General features: G+C 39.1%; 2 protein-coding genes across 3 annotated transcripts; both read left to right on the forward strand.

The window, feature by feature from the left end:
- The first annotated feature begins 531 nt into the window (after positions 1-531).
- On the forward strand, positions 532-5,526 carry LOC138589687 (polypeptide N-acetylgalactosaminyltransferase 6-like). Its single transcript, XM_069660090.1, has 11 exons — positions 532-788; positions 1,472-1,873; positions 2,032-2,204; positions 2,566-2,715; positions 3,096-3,330; positions 3,884-4,001; positions 4,090-4,290; positions 4,376-4,507; positions 4,688-4,789; positions 5,005-5,163; positions 5,324-5,526. The coding sequence occupies exons 2-11, from the start codon at positions 1,506-1,508 to the stop codon at positions 5,435-5,437; spliced, it is 1,752 nt and encodes a 583-aa protein (XP_069516191.1). The 5' UTR covers positions 532-788; positions 1,472-1,505; the 3' UTR covers positions 5,438-5,526.
- Positions 5,527-6,718: 1,192 nt separating this feature from the next.
- LOC138589798 (glucose-6-phosphate 1-dehydrogenase) lies at positions 6,719-17,936 on the forward strand. 2 transcript variants are annotated; one of them, XM_069660253.1, is made up of 13 exons: positions 6,719-6,807; positions 9,042-9,163; positions 11,803-11,840; positions 11,994-12,102; positions 12,514-12,731; positions 12,892-13,050; positions 14,278-14,403; positions 14,742-14,835; positions 14,931-15,117; positions 15,213-15,448; positions 16,459-16,535; positions 16,663-16,755; positions 16,842-17,936. In XM_069660253.1, the coding sequence occupies exons 2-13, from the start codon at positions 9,047-9,049 to the stop codon at positions 16,930-16,932; spliced, it is 1,545 nt and encodes a 514-aa protein (XP_069516354.1). In that variant the 5' UTR covers positions 6,719-6,807; positions 9,042-9,046; the 3' UTR covers positions 16,933-17,936. The 2 variants fall into 2 exon arrangements, with proteins under 2 accessions (XP_069516354.1, XP_069516352.1); XM_069660251.1 differs by having other exon boundaries at positions 6,752-6,887.
- Positions 17,937-19,198: the final 1,262 nt, after the last annotated feature.

Genomic DNA, 19,198 nt, shown 5'->3' on the forward strand with positions numbered 1-19,198 from the left:
TTTCCCTACAAGTACAAAATGAAGGCACCAAAAAGTATGTATATTAATGTTGGTTGGGGTGGCTAGGTGATTCAAGCAAAGGGGTTTAGAATTTTGCTACAAATAGCTTTTACTCCATGTTAAGTGAGACAAGAAATGTCAGGAGGACACCACATGTGGGCACTCTTGTATTTCGCTTGGCTTGCCACATTTGTGACACTACAGACATGAAAACCAAATCAATGCATCTGGCAGATTCTCATTTTGGTCACATTATCACCATTAAGCTGATAGCAGTTACACTTTGACCCTTAAATTAGCACTTTTTAGAGGTTATTTTCAGCTTTGTCTCTCTTAAATCTACTTCCTAAGCTATTTAATTGACTCAGCCTATGATATAAAGCTTTTAAACTGCATCAGCTCCAATGTCTTTTAAGACTGCTTGTATCTTTCTTTACCTGCGGCTCCTCCTCTGTTCCGCAAGTGACTCTGATCACAACAGTACACACACACACACACACACACACACACACACACACAGTCATACATGCTCAAACATCCAAGAGGACAAACTCAAACAGCCACTGTCTTATAATGTAGCCTTACAACTTATAACAACTGTGCATTGTCTTCACAACTGTTTCTAACAGGCATGAGACCGGTTTGAGCAGTTATTACTCCGCACAACACCAAGGTGCCACAAGATTATATAAACAGGAGAAGCTTTTCCTTGAACTGAAAAAAACCTTGTGACATGGAAAGTTGAGCGTAGGTGAAGGAACTGGTTTATGTGGAGAAGTCAAAGCCCAGTAAGTATTTAAAATACATTTCATAATTGTTTTGAGTGTGACATCTACCTCAGGCTTACAGACAACTGATATGCAAATATTTAATTCATCCTGTTGATTAGGTATTCATTTATCAGGCATTTTACTAACTAATTTTTATCTCTGTAAATGTACAACTTCTAAACTTTCTACTACTTAGAGTGTAAAAAGAGTGTAAACTAAATCAATCTTATATGAAAATTGTCTTTTATTTTCATTCTGATTTAATGTAAAATTCTTATCATAAACATTATACAGTGTATATACTTTGCAAAATTTGTGTTATATAAAAAAACACAAGTATAATGTTGAATTTTGTATGAAAGTGACTTTAATCAAAAGCAAAAGTACACAAACATTGTGAAGAATGTGTATAAATTATTGTTATTTTTGCAACCTACATGATTGTTGATGTTATTAATACACAGTACAGTAGGTCTGCCTTATGTTAAAATAGTCAGAAATTTAAATGAAGAGAAAATTAAATGTCTCTAAAACGTTTTCTTGTTGCTAATTAAAAAAGTAATAGCCTAACTGAAGAAAATAATACTTTTATAATTAAAAAATACATTAAAAAAAAAAAAGTGATCTATCTTTTAAATAATGTATATGTATTCCTTTTATCAAGCTTTCTAAAATTATGTTTTCAATACATTTCCTTTCAGTTTTGTTTTAGGTCAGTCCTTCCCTCTGCATACCATGCCCATATTTTGCCATCGACTCACCTTTCGTGTGAAGGTTGCAGTTGCCTTCATTATCATTTTTCTTTTCATCATATACAACAACATCAAATTCAGAGGATCCACCCTCCTGCCTGCCTTCGCTTTATCAGGTCCCGCCTGTCCACGTGGGTTTTACACTGAAGAGGAGCTCAAGCCTCACATTCAGAGGCCTCCCCAAGACCCCTCGGCACCAGGCGCACATGGGCAAGCCTTTTTATCACAGACAATGACCAATGAAGAGCGAAGAGAGAAAGCACGGGGGTTTAATAAAAACCAGTTCAACCAGTTTGCCAGTGATCGCATCTCCCTGCATCGTGATCTGGGCACAGACACACGGCACCAAGAGTGAGTGTACAATTGTTCATTTTATGTGTCTGACTTTATTCCCTCTTGTCTTGATCGTTGCTTGTGTTGTATTAACTCGTGATGTACGCGGATCTGGACAAAAGCGTCTGTTGCATGAAATTGTAGCATTGTAACAAATCATCACTGGCTCTAAACAGCTGCTTGGAGCAGAAGTTTCTACGCTGTCCTGGCCTTCCTACCACCAGCGTGATCATAGTGTTTTATAATGAGGCCTGGTCCACCCTGCTGAGGACGGTCTACAGTGTGTTACACACAGCTCCCGCAGCCCTGCTCACAGAGATCATACTGGTGGATGATGCCAGCACAGAAGGTGAGTGTCTTCACAGAGCTGCGTGTCAAGGCAACTCAACTGACACTGGACCTTTGTTGCTAGGCAACCCAAACATTCTCATGCACTCTGTGTATACAGGTTACCACAGATCAGCTGTTTTATCATGTAGCCTACATTTATCTGTAGGTTAGTTTATCATCAACCAGTGAAAGAAGGGTCTGTTATGCGATTCAGAGGTACTAGCTTGATAAATGTCGTATAGGCTACTGTTAACTGACAAGAGTACCAACATTTTGTCGTTGTAGAGGTATTGCAGTTTTAATAAACCCTACCCTGAATACCAGTGATTACAGCTATTGATTTCAAAGTATGTAGTGACTGTTCTTTCTTCTTTCTGTAGATCATTTAAAGGCTCCTCTGGATAGCTACGTGCAGCAGCTGAAAATAGTGCGAGTTTTACGGCAGAAGGAGAGGAAAGGTTTAACCGTAGCCCGACTGTTGGGAGCACACGCTGCCCGAGGAGAGGTTCTCACCTTCCTGGATTCCCACTGTATGTTACCCATAATGCAATGCGTGTCATTCATTTCATGCATGGTTCAGTTTGATTGTTTTAAACAGGTGTCTGTTGATCAACATAATGACTAATGAATAGTGAGTAAATGATGAAATTTACTTCTTTGCAACACCTGAGTGTTAATATTACTTTTATGGGGTTGATGGAACATGCACCCCATATACAGAGGCTACAGTTCTTGACACACTGATCACAGGTTTGACTCTCGGTCTGCTGATCATTTGGTGCATGTCATCACCCACTCCCTACTCCCCACATTTCCTGTCTCCCTTCAGCTGTCCTATAAATAAAGGCAAAAGACAAAAAAAAACTGACTTATCAATGTCCCTCTCTCTTCCTGTTAAACCTCTGCATAGGTGAATGCTTCCATGGGTGGCTGGAGCCTCTTCTAGCTCGGATAGCAGAGCAGCCGTCTGCTGTGGTGAGCCCAGATGTCGTCAGTATTGACCAATATACCCTTAAGTTCAGGAAGCCAGTCCCCATAGCGAATAGGTGCAGTCGAGGGAATTTTAGCTGGAGGCTCAGGTATGGATGGGAGGCCATTCCTGAAGAAGAGAAGAAGCGAAGGAAGAATGAGACTTATCCTGTCAGGTAGATATAAGATTACATACACACACAAGTTATGAGGATCTTATTCTAGTGCACATAGCGATTGACAAACTGTATGATGGCATGAGTTTCGGAGGATGCAATAGCCTAATAATGACTACATTAGAACTATGTGCAAGGATGAATGTCATGCAAACTCAGACTCATGACCACTGAGTTATTGTTATTAAATATAATGCTGCTGCACAATCTTGTGAAGAAATTCCATACAAATATCAGGGTTGCTTTGAGTTGGGTTTAAAAGCATCCATATTCTGTATGTTACATAATAATTTATTCACCCAAGAAGTGGGAGACATGGGTAACACTTTACCAAAAATGTTCATCTCACCGCTCATCTTGTTATGAGCCATGTTTGTTTTTTTAACGTCCACATGATGGTGCTATTCACACAAGTCTAATTCAGGGCTGTTCCCACCTGTCTCCAGTCTTTGTGCTACTCTCAATAAGAAAAGGAAAATATATATTAATAATAACATTTAAATTAGATAATTTACTATCACTGAAAGAAGCTGATTAGTGGCTGATTTTGTAGAACTCCTGCTTTTGTTGGTGGCCTGTTCTCTGTATCTAAATGGTACTTTGAGCATATCGGGACTTATGATGACCAGATGGAGTTCTGGGGAGGTGAGAATTTGGAAATGTCCTTCAGGGTAAGAACTTTTTTTAGTCTTTTTCACGTTCTTTCCAAAGTGTTGACACTTTTAAGCCCTATCTTGTGCTCTCTCCTCTCTGGTGCAGGTCTGGCAATGTGGAGGTCAGCTGGAGATTATTCCCTGTTCTGTCGTAGGTCACATTTACCGCAATAAAAACCCCCACAGCTTCCCCAACAGCAGCTCTGTGGTCACACGCAACCTGGTGCGTCTGGCAGAGGTGTGGATGGACGACTACAAATGGGTGTTTTATCGCATTAACAAAAAGGCTGCTTCCATTTTTAAAGAGGTGAGAAGTCAGAATTTAACCCCATTATATTTATGATGTTGCATGTATTTCCTCATCTACTTTTCTTTTGTCATTTTCCCCTCAGGATTCATTTGGAGATGTTTCTGAACGCCATGAACTCAGGAAGAGATTGAAGTGCAGGGGCTTCTCTTGGTACCTGAACAACATTTATCCTGAGGCCTACGTGCCTGACATATGGCCAATCATGAATGGACAGGTAAACTACTTCATGGTGGTTGTTTTAGTTTGTATTTTTCCAAAATACAAGTATGCATTTATGAGAAATTATCCATGCCAATAGTTTTATTTTTTCATGTAGCGCACAAAATACTTTTTCAAATCCTGTCTGCGGTAAAAATGAATCTGTTCAGTTACTGTTTTATCATTTTTTCTGCAGTTGAAAAACATTGGTTCAAATTGCCACCTGGATGCCTTGGTGACAAATGATAAATGGGATCCTGTTGGAAATTTTAGATGTAGCCATAAAGAGGAAGTACAGGTACGCTAACTCCAGGGGTTCTTCATGGGGGGGTCAGAAATACAGGGGGGGGGGATACGTAATGTTTTTCTGTTACACAAAATGATGTGTTATTTTTCACTTCTTGTAAAACAGTGGATAGTTTCAGCTTTGCAAGACTCAACAAATGCTTCAAATGAAAAACAATTTTTAGAAGTAAAGTAAATCTTAAAATACTATGTCTGTGTGACTTGCAGAATTTTGAGTACACATTGCAGAAAGAGGTACGGCTAAGCGTGGCCATTGGTTTTTGTTTACATGCGACCCCTGGAAAAGTAACTGTGTTTCTTAAACGCTGCCAATTGAAAGGGAAAGGAACCACAGCAGCGCCTGAGCAACAATGGATCTTCACACAGGTACCACAATGTGTATTTCTACATCACCTCAAATATGGAGAAACTGATGTTACAACACATGTCCCAAGCTGCACAGGGAAATACTTACATTTCCTTTTCCTCATTCTTGTCGCTTGACCTCCTCAGTCAGTTTTACAGTTTGTTTTGTTGTTGCTTTCAGACAAACCACCTGAGGAACCTGTCGTCAGGAAAATGTTTGACAGTCTCAGGAAGATACGCATTTGTGTCCGCCTGCAAAACCACCCGTCTCAGCCAAGCCTGGGTCTTCATCTGATTCTAGTGATGAATTTATACATGTGGATTTATGTACGTTGAGATTTACTTCAAGGTTCAGATTTTTCAAGTGTACCTCAGTGCTATTTTTGCATTGTCCACACAATCACAATTTCCCTCTTCGGGCATAGACTGACAGTTTCCATCAGGGGTATAGCACCACAAAGAGAGGCATTTATGCTATAAACAGCATTTGATATTACATCTGCTATCAACAAGAGGAATCATGATGGTGACAATAACTCCCGATTTCAATTACAAATGAGGAGGATAACTTATAATGTTTTATACGATACAATACGATGCGATACACTTTATAATGTATAATGTTTTATATTACTCTTTCGACAACAAATCAGTATTTAGACAATAACCAACAATGAACTGATCCCACAAGCGAAGCGTGTGTAGCAAAAGCCTCATATAATGTATGTGTGTGTGTGTCTTTGTTTCATTGTTACGCAAACACTATTAAATATTCACGAATTAACCAAACTGTTGCACTGAGTGACATGTTCCTTCTTTACCTCAAACATCGGCACTTTACTTTGAGTAAGTCACACATATGCTACATCACTGTGGTATTATTCTGCAGCAGGAAATAGTTCCTATTTGTTTGATGTACATTTTATGTTGTGGAGTTAAATGTAGAATATTTGCCTCTGTATTGTTGTTTAGTAAAGGCATGAAAGCAGAAAAGCAGAAAATGAAAAGACTCAAGTAAAGTACAAATACTTCAAAATTGTACAGCTTTAGTGGCCAGGTATGTACACATACAAGGACTCCGGTTTAACTTTGCTCCCTATATGTACAAGCATTAAACATTAAATGTTAAACTAAAAACTACACGCCTATCTTAGACATGATATATTAAACATTAAACTAATATGTACATGCTACAAGAGAATAGTGCAATGATGAGGAGTACAAAGGATGCTGAAATAATATGGAAAAAAAATCTAATTGTCTAATTTGTTATCATATTATTTCAGAAAAGATTCAATAACTAAGAAAATTTGTTTTTTTTAAACAAAGATAAGAAAGATTGAATTGTTTCCTTTTCCGTCCTATTTTGTTCTTAGTTTCCTCATACTTGTCGACATTAACAAGGAAACAGCATTTTCACTAGACCAGTTTTAAAAGGGTAGTCTGCGTGCGCGCGTGCGTTTGTGTGAGAGGTTGTACAGTTAAACCACGCCCATCCTCAGCGTCAGTGACGTCACTTGATTCGACAGCGATGGGGAGTCGAGCGAGCGCTGGTGAGTTTCTCCCAAACCAATAATATCTCTCAATTCTTCTTTAGTCACTTGAACAGGGAAGTAGGCGAGGCAGCTCGTAAATGCGCACCACCAGCCCCGAACTGTTATCGCTGTGAGTGTGCATAAAGTCTGCATCCTTTCGTCGGGTTTGCTCGGGGTTTAACTGCTAGTCATCATCTCGTTATCAAATTTGTGAGTAGCTCTCGTTTTGTGTTTTGTTCTGTCACTTAACCGGCGTATAGCTAGTTTTAAGCTAGGTGCCTTTTTGCTAACTAGTAAGCTAAAAGCGACAGTTTGGGTTTGTTGCTTGTCAAGTCATGTTGTCATAACAGCGTGAGAAGCTATGAGCTGGTGACTGGGCGGTTTAAGTATTATCCCTCTATACAGGCTTTAATTAACTTTATTAGCATAATCTGTCCTCTTTAACCGTTGATGGTAGCAGCTATCTTGTCCACGAGAGAATCACTCATGAACGTCTAACTGTCGTTCCGTGTTAACTTGCTATTAGAGCCGAAACTATCCAGCTTTATCGCGGTGTTGTGCAGGAAGGTTTAGCCCTGTGTATACGGGATTTTGTGGAGGATTTGACTAATAACATTATAGTTTTGTGTGTGTGCTATTTCTGTGAGCTAATCAGTGACCAACTGACAGAAATCCACGTGCAGACTCTGCGAGTGTTGTTTTCTGTCAGTGGTGGTTTTTACATGTATGTAACCTTATATGACTGCTGACATAGAGCATATAATAGGTTTGTAGCAGATTTTCACTGCAGCCTGGACGAGTAGTTCAGGGTGAAAATGAAGAAGTCAGTGGTGAAATAGCTGGGGGAAAAAATACTTCCTGATTTGACTGATTGTTACAACTTAAAATGAGTCTCAAGGAAATCTAAGTTTGGCACTCTCAAATATGCAACTCATCCTTGTAATATGTTGGATGATTGAGTAAGTGAAGTGTCAGTCCAAGTGGTTTTTCCTGTTCTAGTCAAATGAGTTAAAATCACATGTACTTTACATCTCAACTGAACATTTTCAAAAAAGTATGCTGTGTTTTGGAAATGTAATACTTTATATTCTACTGTTTCAGGCTTCAGTTGGTTTCCATTCTAGGGTGGCAACTTGGATAAATATTTAATTTATGAGTTTGTTTTAAAATACATTAAAATTATGAAAAATGACTTTCGGAGCTGCTGGGGATGTATTCAAATGACTTGCTTTTTCCAAAACCCTTAAAGCTCCTGTGAGGAGTTTTTCGCCGGTTATTAAACAGACTAAAATTTATCCGGATGCCTCAATATGACCTACAAAAGCAAACCAGACCATCAGCAACAAGATTGATTATTTCTATATAGTTATTTTGAATTCCTGAAACCGCTGGTGGGGGGTAGGTGCCAGGCGAAGTGATAAACTGCATGCTACCTTTGTTTATATTTTCAAGGGCAAAAATTGAAAGTGAGTGATACTTATTAAAGAAAGCAGGATGAGATTTTTTGTTAAAAAAACACCATTTAAGCATGTACAGGACAAAATCTGAGAACAGATGAGAGGTACGGCTTTGTCCACAGGTGTCGCCGAAATCAATACAAAGTGAAAGTTCCTCACAAGATCATACAAGACAAATTCAACCAGCTAATGCTCAACCAGAGAATTTGGGTATTCCTCTTTAAAGATAATAACGTAATAAACTGCATATTGTGTTACAAGCATAGACGCTCACATTTATATCAAAGTTCCAAGTGTGGACGTGAATCCAGAATATAGAAGTACTCAATGAAAACTGTACTAATCAATCTGCTCTGCTTCGCACAAACTGCAGTGATTATATCACATTGATCAAAATACAAACTTGATGTTTACTGTGATTTATTTTTTCCCCACAAATCTCATGCAAGCTTCAATATGCAGATTTGTTAAAACAAGAAGAGCTGGTTCTACTCGCTGCCTTTATGTCTTCTCTCACTAACCCTTTAGGATGCTACAAGCCAAACGGCAACGGTCCCCTCACCTTTTCAGTATGCTTCCAACTGATTTTCTTACTGTAGAGATAAAAATGGAAATCAATGGCTACCTGAAACAGCAGGAAAAATGCTAAACATGAGTTGGAGTAATGTAAATTTCCAGCTTTTTGTTTTCTTTTATTGCTGGTATGATGGTGTTTGAGACACAGTGCCTCCCACCTGACAAATATTTCTAAGGTGTTTTACATACTCATTGTATTCAAGCCCAGAGGCACTGGTACATTCCTTTCAGGTTGAGTTCTGTCTGTATTTGTACCCTTGATGGTTGGTTTAACATTAAAGGGCATTGGTCAGTTTTTTTCTTACTTGATTATTTTTTGTCTGCATTTTAGAGAAAATGACCACCCTCCCCCTCTCACGCTCTGAGGTGTTTGGGGAGCTGAGGAAGGAGCTGCATGAAGATGAAGAGTTCCACGCGTCCGACGCTCACATATTCATCATCATGGGAGCATCGGTGGGTGCAGGGGAAGGGAGTCATAATCTAGTCTGTGATTGCAGAAATAAAAATTTGACCTTATTTTGCAATACGCAATACCTCTTGTGTCATCCTGCTCAGACAAAATTAACTAAATGATTCAGAGGCTTTTATAACCAGAAGGAAGTATGTAGTTTTTCTCTGTTTCCTTATTATCATGTTGGCACATTTATAGTGGCCATAATTTGTAGGAAAGTGTGAAGTAATCTTTAGAAATCCTTGTATAACTGCACATTATGTGAATAAGGAAATGTTGAAACTGATTTTAGCAGTCTTGTGCAAACAAGTGGCACTCAGGCAGCCAAGCTTTCGAAAGCCTAAAATTGTGAAAGTGAAAACCTCACTCAACTTCCTCTTTGCTTATCATTTCAATTGCATGTGACCCCTTTAAAAAGTTTAGAATAATTTAACACGTTACTTTGCTTTGAACAAACTTTTTTTTTTGCAGGATTCTGTTTGAGTTCATTTAAAGAATTAAAACCCAAATGCATCACAGTTTATTATTGTATTTTAAAAAAACTGGTGCATGACGGCTTACTTAAAGGAAATACAGTGGTAAACATTTTTATTAAAATTGTACAATTTAACAAATAAAAGGAAACCAAGCTAACAACCTGACAAAGCATTAAAAAAAAGAATATAGTTTTCAGTTGTTTGTGACGGTCAGTATAGTCATTACATAATAATATTTGTGTTTAAGACAAGCCGAGTCATAATTAATGCTAATTTATCTTTTACTGCTAAAACAAATGTAATCAAAAGTTGATCCTTTCCAATGATGTAATAAGAACTGTTTTCCGTTGACTATTTCCTCATACCTTTAAGGTGTCCAGTTCAGGAACTAAAACCGTTTAAGGCATTCTGAAACTTTTTTACACCTGTGTCCTCATTTCCTTGTCTCATAATGTTTAATTATTTACCCTTTACTCCTCTATAAGGCTTCAATCTATCCAAATGTCTATTTTCCGCTAAAATGTTTCTTTTCCTTGCGTTACAGAAACCTACTTGTTATCTATGAGAACATAAAAAACCAAAATGCAAATTTTTGCTGTCAGAAGAAAATTTCATTTCAAGCACTTGGTCTTAAAACAGTTATACATTTGGCCGTGTCCTTCTTTCTCATGCACTGTTTTGTTCTTGGTGGAGGAGAGCGGCACTGTTGCAGATTTTTGCAATGTCACTAGCAGTCAGCGTTTTTCTTTCACTGTGGTACACAGGCAGGTTGGGGCAAGGGCAGAGCTGTTTGCAATCTGGTCGGGCTTGTTTTATGCATATGTGTGTCTGGCTGCAGTTGTTTGCCCTCAGGTTAATTAACATATAGATACCAACAATCACAGAACATTTTCAAACAGTTACTTAATGCTAATATTTCATTAGTTATTGCTGCTCAGTGTCATGATGATATGCAAAGTTTGACAGGCTTGTTGATTGACATTGCATACCAGGTTGGCTCAAGTGAATTAGCAACTTCTTATCCCAAGTGTGACATTAAAGATTACCACTAGAGCGATCTGTGAGTTATTTTCAGGTCACTGATTATTAGTTTGGTCTTAAAAATAGTGAGAAACGTTGTACAGTATTTCTCAAAGCCCCTGACAACATGCTCAAACATGCTTTGTCCAAAGCCCCAAGATGTTCAATTCTCCTGTCAGTGTGGAGCAAAGAAAGGGGGGAAAATCAGATTACATAAGCTGGAGCCGATAATTGTCACTTTGGTTCCTTAAAAAAAATGACTCAACAGTTCAAAGATTTTCAAAATAGTTGGCGGTTAATGTCATAGTTGATAACTAATTGCTTTATCAGTTAATTGTTGCAGCTACTATTAGCACATATGCATGATTATGTGATCCGCGTTCCTTTCATTTACAGGTAACACTTTAAACACACAATATTAAATAATATAACAGGGTTACAAGGTGACCTATTCCCAACTGAAGAATACAGAGTCTTAAAGGGAGATGCTAGATTGTGATTAAGGCCACCAGTAAACTGCTATGGGAATAACTTTGAACTGAATTCACACTTGCTGTTCTTATATAGATGTTTGATTAAAGTCCTCCCTTGTTTCTGAGCACTGTTGTCTAGTGACAGTAAGGCCTTGAAAAATGTGATTAATACTATCAAACAGTTTCTGTTGCATGAGCTCTTATAGTTAATCTGATAGTCAACGTGTTCTTCAGCAGGTTTCTGTCAACATCAGGACAGACTTTTAAATTCTATTTATTATTCGAGTACAAAGAAAGCTTGTTCACTTGTCTGTGTGGTGCAACATAAAGGCATTGTGCTGACACAGGACGGACATAATAAGAAATTAAATACTGTACAAAGAGAAGTTGTTTCACACCCTGTGTCTGTTGTCGATCTTGTGTCTCCACGCTGTCTGATCCTTGAGCTTGCTTTCAGTGGGATTACTGAGGTTTTGTAATTCTTAAATAAGCCGAAGCCGTCTACTTACCTGATACCAGATGCTGAGACCTGTAGTACCTTTGACTTTGTGTCATGGAAAATAATAACTACTCCAACAGAATGAACTGGTCAGCATCAACCTGTAATGATTGTGTTTGTGACCTGTGTTTTAAGGTGAAATCATATGTCTGATCATGTGTTTGTACCTGCAGGGGGATCTGGCTAAGAAGAAAATCTACCCGACTCTGTGGTAAGTGAACTTCTGACCCCAGTGAACCATTCAAAGGATTTTACACCAGTAGCAGAGCAGAGTGGGAAGAAAGATACTCCTCTAATCTCGACCTGAGCTTCTGAAGTTGCGTGTAATGATAATGACCCATATGTTTATCCGTTCTCTCGCCAGGTGGTTGTTCAGAGACGGCCTCCTCCCAGAGCAGACGAACTTTGTGGGCTTTGCTCGCTCGGACTTGACAGTCGAAGCCATTCGAACTGCTTGCATGCCATACCTGAAGGTAAACATAGGCCTGTGGAAAAAAACTAACAGATTTTAAGTTTGAAAACATACAATAAAATGATATTAAAAATAATAAAATCCCTCAGAAGTTGGTGGAGACCATAACATTGGGTACTGGACTCACATTCATCAGTTGGCCAGAAACTGGACTCCAAATGAATGCTCATGTTGCTCTGTAATTAATGGATGTGTAAATAAGAAACTGCTAATAAGATTGCCTTGACAACTTAAGCTCATACAAATTGTTTTTGCTGCCTCCAAGTGGCTATAAATCAGTTTTTATAGGGGTTACACTACGTCAGCTCCTGTATATAAGGGAATATATCAGACCACAAGTATTCTCAGAAAAGCAATAAATCTTCATATCACATTATATGCATGTGGTAATGTTTCCCACCCTCTGACCCAGGTGACGGACACAGAAGCAGAGCGGTTGTCAGCCTTCTTCAGCAGGAACACCTACATCAGTGGGAAATATGCAGATGAGGGTTCTTTCTCCAAACTCAACACACACATCATGTCCCTGCCTGGAGGAGCTGAGGCAAACCGGCTCTTCTACCTGGCGCTGCCACCCACCGTGTATCACGATGTTACCAAGAACATAAGGCACTGCTGTATGAGCAAAAAGTCAGTACAAGCACTTCTCTTACAAACCATCGCCGTGTCACTGTTCCCGTTTTTTAGCCTTTGTCTGTAGTCATTGTTTGATTGGGATATGAGTGTGCCAAATCCAATTCTTTCATGCATATCTAAACCTTTGTTTATGTTCTCCTTGTTCGTTGTGCAGAGGCTGGAACAGGGTGATCGTAGAGAAGCCGTTTGGACATGACCTTCAGAGCTCTGAAGAGCTGTCCACTCACCTCTCCTCCCTCTTTACCGAGGAACAAATCTACCGTATCGATCACTATCTGGGCAAGGAAATGGTGCAGAACCTCATGGTGCTCAGGTGAGAGAGCCTTAAGATTATACTTGCATTAATATATTATATGATGCCCTGTAAAGATTGTGATTGCCAAACAGGATATTGTGAAATGATAAAAAGTGGATGAAAGTTTGCTGGTGATCATGTGTGGAGGAACAAAGTCTCAGAGAGTCTGACTCACCTAATTTGTAATCAATCAATATCTGTACATAATAATGACGACACACCCACTAATAGTTCCAATAGAGTGATAACAAAGTGTACAGGGTCAGATGTGAGACTGCAGAAGAGGAATCAACTAGTCAGGAAATCATACAGGTTCATTATTATGTACTTGAAAAGTCCAGCAAAACATGTTTTTCCTGTCAAACTCTGACACTGCTCTCTCAACAAACTGGTTAGCCAACTCTTTATAATAACAAGAGGAGAGGCTTTCAACAGCCAAATAAAAAGATTAAAAAAACTGCCCAAGGGAAAATTGGCCGAATAGCTGCTTATAAACATTACAGTGAAAGAACAAGAGAAAAACAGGACACAAATACAACACTAAAACAAGAGCAGCAGGTGCAGTCAGTCACAGGGTGACTGAGACAGCAGTATAAATGTAATACTCTAATATATAATACATGAAAGACCTAAATCAATGAAGCGTAAATGGAAACACAAATGTACAAGAAATAGGATACATACATAGATCGTATAGCACATCTCAGAATAATGAGGATATTATTTAAAGCTCCTGTGAGGAACGTTGGGTTTGTGTCAACGTTGGCGCCCCCTGTGGACAAATCTATACCTCTTATCTCTTTGCTGATTTTGTCCTGTACATGCACCAGCGGTTTCAGGCAGTACAAATAACTATATAGATATAATCAATCTTGTCGCTGATGTTCTGGATTGCTTTTGTAGGTCATATAGAGTAATCAGATTTAATTTCAGTCTAACCATTGAAAAACTCCTCACAGGGACTGTAATTGTTTGTGTGGAAAAAGGAGAGATTTTACTTTTTATTACATTTTTTTGTTTTTAATTCAGTGTACAACAAAGGTCTGCAGGTGATGCACAGTGATTTAAATTATGCAGCACTTCAGTTTCAGCTGGCTGATGTTCACAAAAGCCTCTGTGAATATCATACAAAGAAAACACAAATTGGCCTCCACCCACAAAGAAAAACAATGTGCATGAATGTTGTCACGAACGGCTGTCTTTTCATGCTGTGAACATCATGTGATCACACAATGTTCATTTCAGGTTCGGGAACCGTATCTTTGGGCCGATCTGGAACCGAGACAGTGTGGCCTGTGTTGTTCTCACCTTCAAAGAACCGTTTGGCACTCAGGGACGAGGAGGCTACTTCGATGATTTCGGCATCATCCGGTGAGGAGAAACACAGATAAATCACTATACATTCATCCATTCTTTAAATTGTTCTTATAGCTGCAAACAACTGCAATATAGTGAGTTAATATTTACATATTTTAATAGTTTACAAACTGCTTATAAATGCTTAATTAAGTAGGTTAAAGTAAAATGTTACCTGTCTGTTTGTAAATAATCATAAGCAGCTCTCTGCAAACTGTTACATAGATGGAGGACAGATTGGACAGCATTAGCACCAACACATGATCAGTTTTGATTTGAATGAACATGATCATAGCCATCACATCCTCTTCTCTGTCTTTTGTTTGACCACCTGTTCCCTTTGTCTTCATCAGCGATGTCATGCAGAACCACCTGCTCCAGATGCTCTGCCTGGTTGCCATGGAGAAACCAGCATCCACCAGCTCGGATGATGTCAGAGATGAGAAGGTACAGACCCGACACTCTCAACACCTCTGTACTGGATTTTATGGTTTATGATTCTATATGTGAAAATATCTGTTCTGTCTTGTTCCCTCTTGTAGGTGAAGGTGCTGAAGTGCATCGCTCCAGTGTCCATGTCAGACGTGGTGCTAGGTCAGTATGTGGGCGATCCAGAGGGCGAAGGGGACGCCAAACTGGGTTACCTTGATGATCCTACAGTTCCTAAAGGATCAACTCAGGCCACCTTCACCACCGCTGTACTCTATGTGCACAACGAACGCTGGGATGGTAAACATGCTGGGGCTTTTACAAAAATGAATCTACTCATCTTATTTTCTACAGATTTTACATAATACATTGTCATTGAAATCCCCTCTCCACAGGTGTTCCTTTCATCCTCCGCTGTGGAAAAGCTCTGAATGAGAGGAAAGCGGAGGTGCGGCTGCAGTTCACAGATGTCCCAGGGGACATTTTTGGAAATACGTGTCGCAGGAATGAGCTGGTGGTGCGTGTGCAGCCCAACGAGGCCGTCTACGCCAAGATGATGAGCAAGAAACCTGGCGTTTACTTCAGCCCTGAAGAGACTGAGCTGGACCTCACCTACAAGAGTAGATACAAGGCAGGTTCAAGTTGTTTTTCTCATACAGAAAAAAAAGGCTAATGGAGGCTGCAACAGGAAAGACTATTGTAACCAGGGGGAGGGGGTAACATTCCAAGAAAGATTTATCAGAATTGACCAGATTCATGTCATAAATTTATAAATATTTTCTGAGACCAAAGATGTAAATTCACAAGAAACTTATCAAAATTTTTCAAAGGGCCAGTTTGCAAATTTTCAACCTCAATCCTATCATGCTATTATGGGGAGCTAATGCCATTATGGTAGGGAAAAAAATGCAGTTTAACTCTGTGCCTTTGGAGGATGCTATCCTCTTCTCCTGTGTGCCCTGGAAAAACTACGTAAAACGCTTCATCAGGCGGAGACCAGGGAGCTTGCTAAACTACACTTCCTCAATTTAGGACGCCCGCCTCTGGTGTCACGTCTCATTCGAAATCGTCAGGTTTCAAATGTAGACTGCAGACCTGAAGATTTTTTAGACGATCCACCGGTATATTCTTGTCGTATTTTGGATTCTGTACCGCTCTGAGCCATTGCCTGCAGCGATCAATGTCCGTGACTGGAAAACGGTAGTATTTCACTCCATCGTCTCTCACTGGGCCGTTCCTCTCAGAGGGAGGGGCGCAATGCACGCTGGGTGTTGTAGGAATTTAGAATAGGCGAAACCACGAGCTGTTTATACTACTTTCCACAGCTATTCTGCCAATTTCAAATATTATTGCTTCTATCGATTACAGAGAACACCAGCTTTGACTGACAGTGGCTTTTTCCGGGGGCGAATTGCTCCTTTAAGTAAATTATTTTTAATATTCTGTTTATATAAAAAGTCATAAATTTACTATAACATTTAGAAAAGTCACATTTTTTTTCACCTTTATCAATTACTTTTACTCTTATAATATATATACTCTTTAAATAATATACTCTTATACTTATAAATACATTTTTATTTCTATTTATACATTTCTTATCAGTATTTAGTAATGATGTAAAATTTGTCTTGTTTCCAGGACGTGAAGCTCCCAGACGCCTACGAACGCCTCATCCTGGACGTCTTCTGTGGGAGTCAGATGCACTTTGTACGCAGGTCTGTCTTTGTGCTCCACTACTATCTTCTCATGTTACTACTTCTAAATTAAACCTGTGTGGAAATAGCAGTAACAGTTCATTCCACTAGATGGCGACATAGTGCATCTTTTATCTTCTATTTGCAGTGATGAACTGAGGGAAGCATGGAGGATCTTCACACCTCTTCTTCATCAGATAGAGAAAGAGAAGCCCACACCCACTCCTTACAAATACGGAAGGTAGGATATGTTGTTCACTATGCTGCTAAGTTGTAAGAGGTATTTAGTACAGAGTGTTGAATGCTTTTGTTTGTCTTTCTTCTCAGCCGTGGCCCAACCGAGGCAGACGACCTCGCAAAGAGAGTTGGATTTCGCTATGAAGGCACTTACAAATGGGTCAACCCTCACAGACTGTGAACTGTGATGAGATGTGATGAGGGAGGAGTAGAGGTAGGAGAGTAGTAGGAGGGTTTGCAGCAGGATAAATGAGCTGTGTCATGTTCCACCACTGAGTTGGAGCATGACGTGGATCTACTGAAGTAGCAGCTAAGATGAAAGAAGCTATTTAAAGAAAATATCTCTCAGGTATAGCAATTTTTCCTTGGAGCCACTTCATCAGACATTTAAAAGAGAACAATTAATTAATGTTGTTATCATGGGCTTTCTTTATATACATACATTCCCAGCAGCTTTCCATGTTTTATGTGAGATGTGGGACCACGTCAGTCGGAGAGGGAACAAAAACATCTGAACCAGAATTTTCCTCAAACAGAAATAACTGTCTGATGATCTAGCTCCAAATCTCTCCACGAATTAGGTCTTCATTTGTTAGTATGGATGGAAAATGGAAAAAGAAAACTTAGTTACAGGAACAGAGCAGATCAATAAGAAAACAGTCAGCTGAGTCATGCTCACCCAGTGTAAGTACTGTACCAAAGACAGTAACCGAACGCAGCAGAGGAGAGGAACACAGGGATGATTGTTCAACACCTATCACTCTTAAAACCATCGTGATTGTAATACCATTACGCTTTTACTGCATTTATTAACTACACTTGTATCTTGTTTTGCCTCCTCTGTCTGGGACCAAATAGGTCATTGTTGTTTGAGATAAAAATACTGGTTTACAAAGAGCAATTCAGGCAGTTTCTCTTCATAGCATTCATACGCAAATAGTCTTAAGTGTCCTTACGGACTAGCAAAACAAGCTTTTTGCTCCCTTTTTGTTTACATTTTCTTCTCTCGAGTTTATTTAAGTTGCTTGTGTTCACCTTATATTTTCAAAATATTCCAAACAGCAGTACGTCCACCACTCAACAGTGAATGTCTTTGTAATGACGTACTGTATACTGCTGTTAACTGCACTCTCATGTAAAGCTAGCTACATTTCCACTACTTGTAATAAACCAGTTTTACTTCTCTGTTTGTGTTTTTTCATGCTTTGGGGTTCAGATCCTTTTTTAAAGCTTGAAGTGAGGACATTATCTTATGATGCGTGTATGTCTATAAAGAGTAGCTTCAATGGAGATCATTCCTATGTTCCCAGGGTCCCCCAGATCTAATGTCGCATAAGTGGGAACATCACAAAGGGTTCTACAGTATTTTCCACTGTCTATATATGTGTTCCCCCATGGTCTTATTGAAAGGGAATGAAATAAGCACCTGTCACATGCCAAATACAGGGTCAATATTCTTTATAGATTTGTCTCATATTCATAAATATTTTCTTTGACTTCAGTTAAAAACAGCCAGGGATTAGGCTAACTTATATATTGAATATTTCATATATCAGGTACCGCTGACTCACTGTTTAACATTACAGTTCTAAAAAGTTGCACATACATTTCCCTAGAGGCAGACAAAAATAACTGGATGCAGGCAGAAATTTTAGTGACCTGCTACAGTGTATGCCCTGTGTTCCCAATGTCCTATTTTCCCTATGGTTACTCAGCTTAAAAAGGGGAATGTACCTTTTGTGGGTTAAATTAGATTTTTGTTTTTAAAGTCATCACGTAAATGTAAAAAAACTAGCTTGTTGTCCATTTATTACCACAAAATTAACAGCTTTTTAAAAAATGTTTTGAATCCAATTATCAAAATTAGGGTTAAATATGACACAGAACTGTGTTTTTTATTTGTATGACATGCAACAGGGGTGGCTGTGGCTCAGTGGTCAGTCGTCTCTCAATCGGAAGGTTGGTGGTTCAATCCCCAGCTCCCTCAGTCTATATGTCGAGTGCCTTTGGGCAAGACACTGAACCCCAAATTGCTCCCGGTGAGATGTGTGACACTTGGGCACTCTAGGTTGCAGCCTTTGCTATCAGTGTATGAATGTGTGGGTGAATGTGACATGTAGTGTAAAAGCAGCTTTGAGTGGTCGCATGACGAGAAAAGCACTATTTAAGTACAGTCCATTTAAAACATTAAACATTTGAGGGTCAAACTTAACCCAAACAACAGTTGATCTGTCTAACAGGTGGGTCCAAAATCTATTGTTGGAGATCTGGTGACTAAACCCATTTGACATCAACCACACTCTTAGCAAAACCTTAAACAAGTTCAGGTAGTTAGACACCATTTAAAACACATTCTGCACTATGATGCACATGTGTTACAAAATGGTCAACATGGGCGGCAAAAGTTAAACACAACTACAACACAGCTGTCATGATTTGAGTGCATT

The sequence above is a fragment of the Semicossyphus pulcher genome, unplaced genomic scaffold (assembly GCF_022749685.1).
Source record: "Semicossyphus pulcher isolate SPU_LCO1_2020_fin unplaced genomic scaffold, fSemPul1.0.p SCAF_13, whole genome shotgun sequence".
Classification (NCBI taxonomy): domain Eukaryota; kingdom Metazoa; phylum Chordata; class Actinopteri; order Labriformes; family Labridae; genus Semicossyphus; species Semicossyphus pulcher.

Excerpts from the sequence above, each read along its gene's own strand:
- LOC138589687 (XM_069660090.1), top strand. The coding sequence starts at position 1,506 with ATGCCCATATTTTGCCATCGACTCACCTTTCGTGTGAAGGTTGCAGTT. Across the intron at positions 1,874-2,031 it reads ACAGACACACGGCACCAAGA|CTGCTTGGAGCAGAAGTTTC; the intron begins GTGAGTGTACAA and ends GGCTCTAAACAG. Across the intron at positions 4,790-5,004 it reads GCCATAAAGAGGAAGTACAG|AATTTTGAGTACACATTGCA; the intron begins GTACGCTAACTC and ends TGTGACTTGCAG.
- LOC138589798 (XM_069660253.1), top strand. The coding sequence starts at position 9,047 with ATGACCACCCTCCCCCTCTCACGCTCTGAGGTGTTTGGGGAGCTGAGG. Across the intron at positions 14,836-14,930 it reads ATGATGTCAGAGATGAGAAG|GTGAAGGTGCTGAAGTGCAT; the intron begins GTACAGACCCGA and ends TCCCTCTTGTAG. Across the intron at positions 16,756-16,841 it reads ACTCCTTACAAATACGGAAG|CCGTGGCCCAACCGAGGCAG; the intron begins GTAGGATATGTT and ends CTTTCTTCTCAG.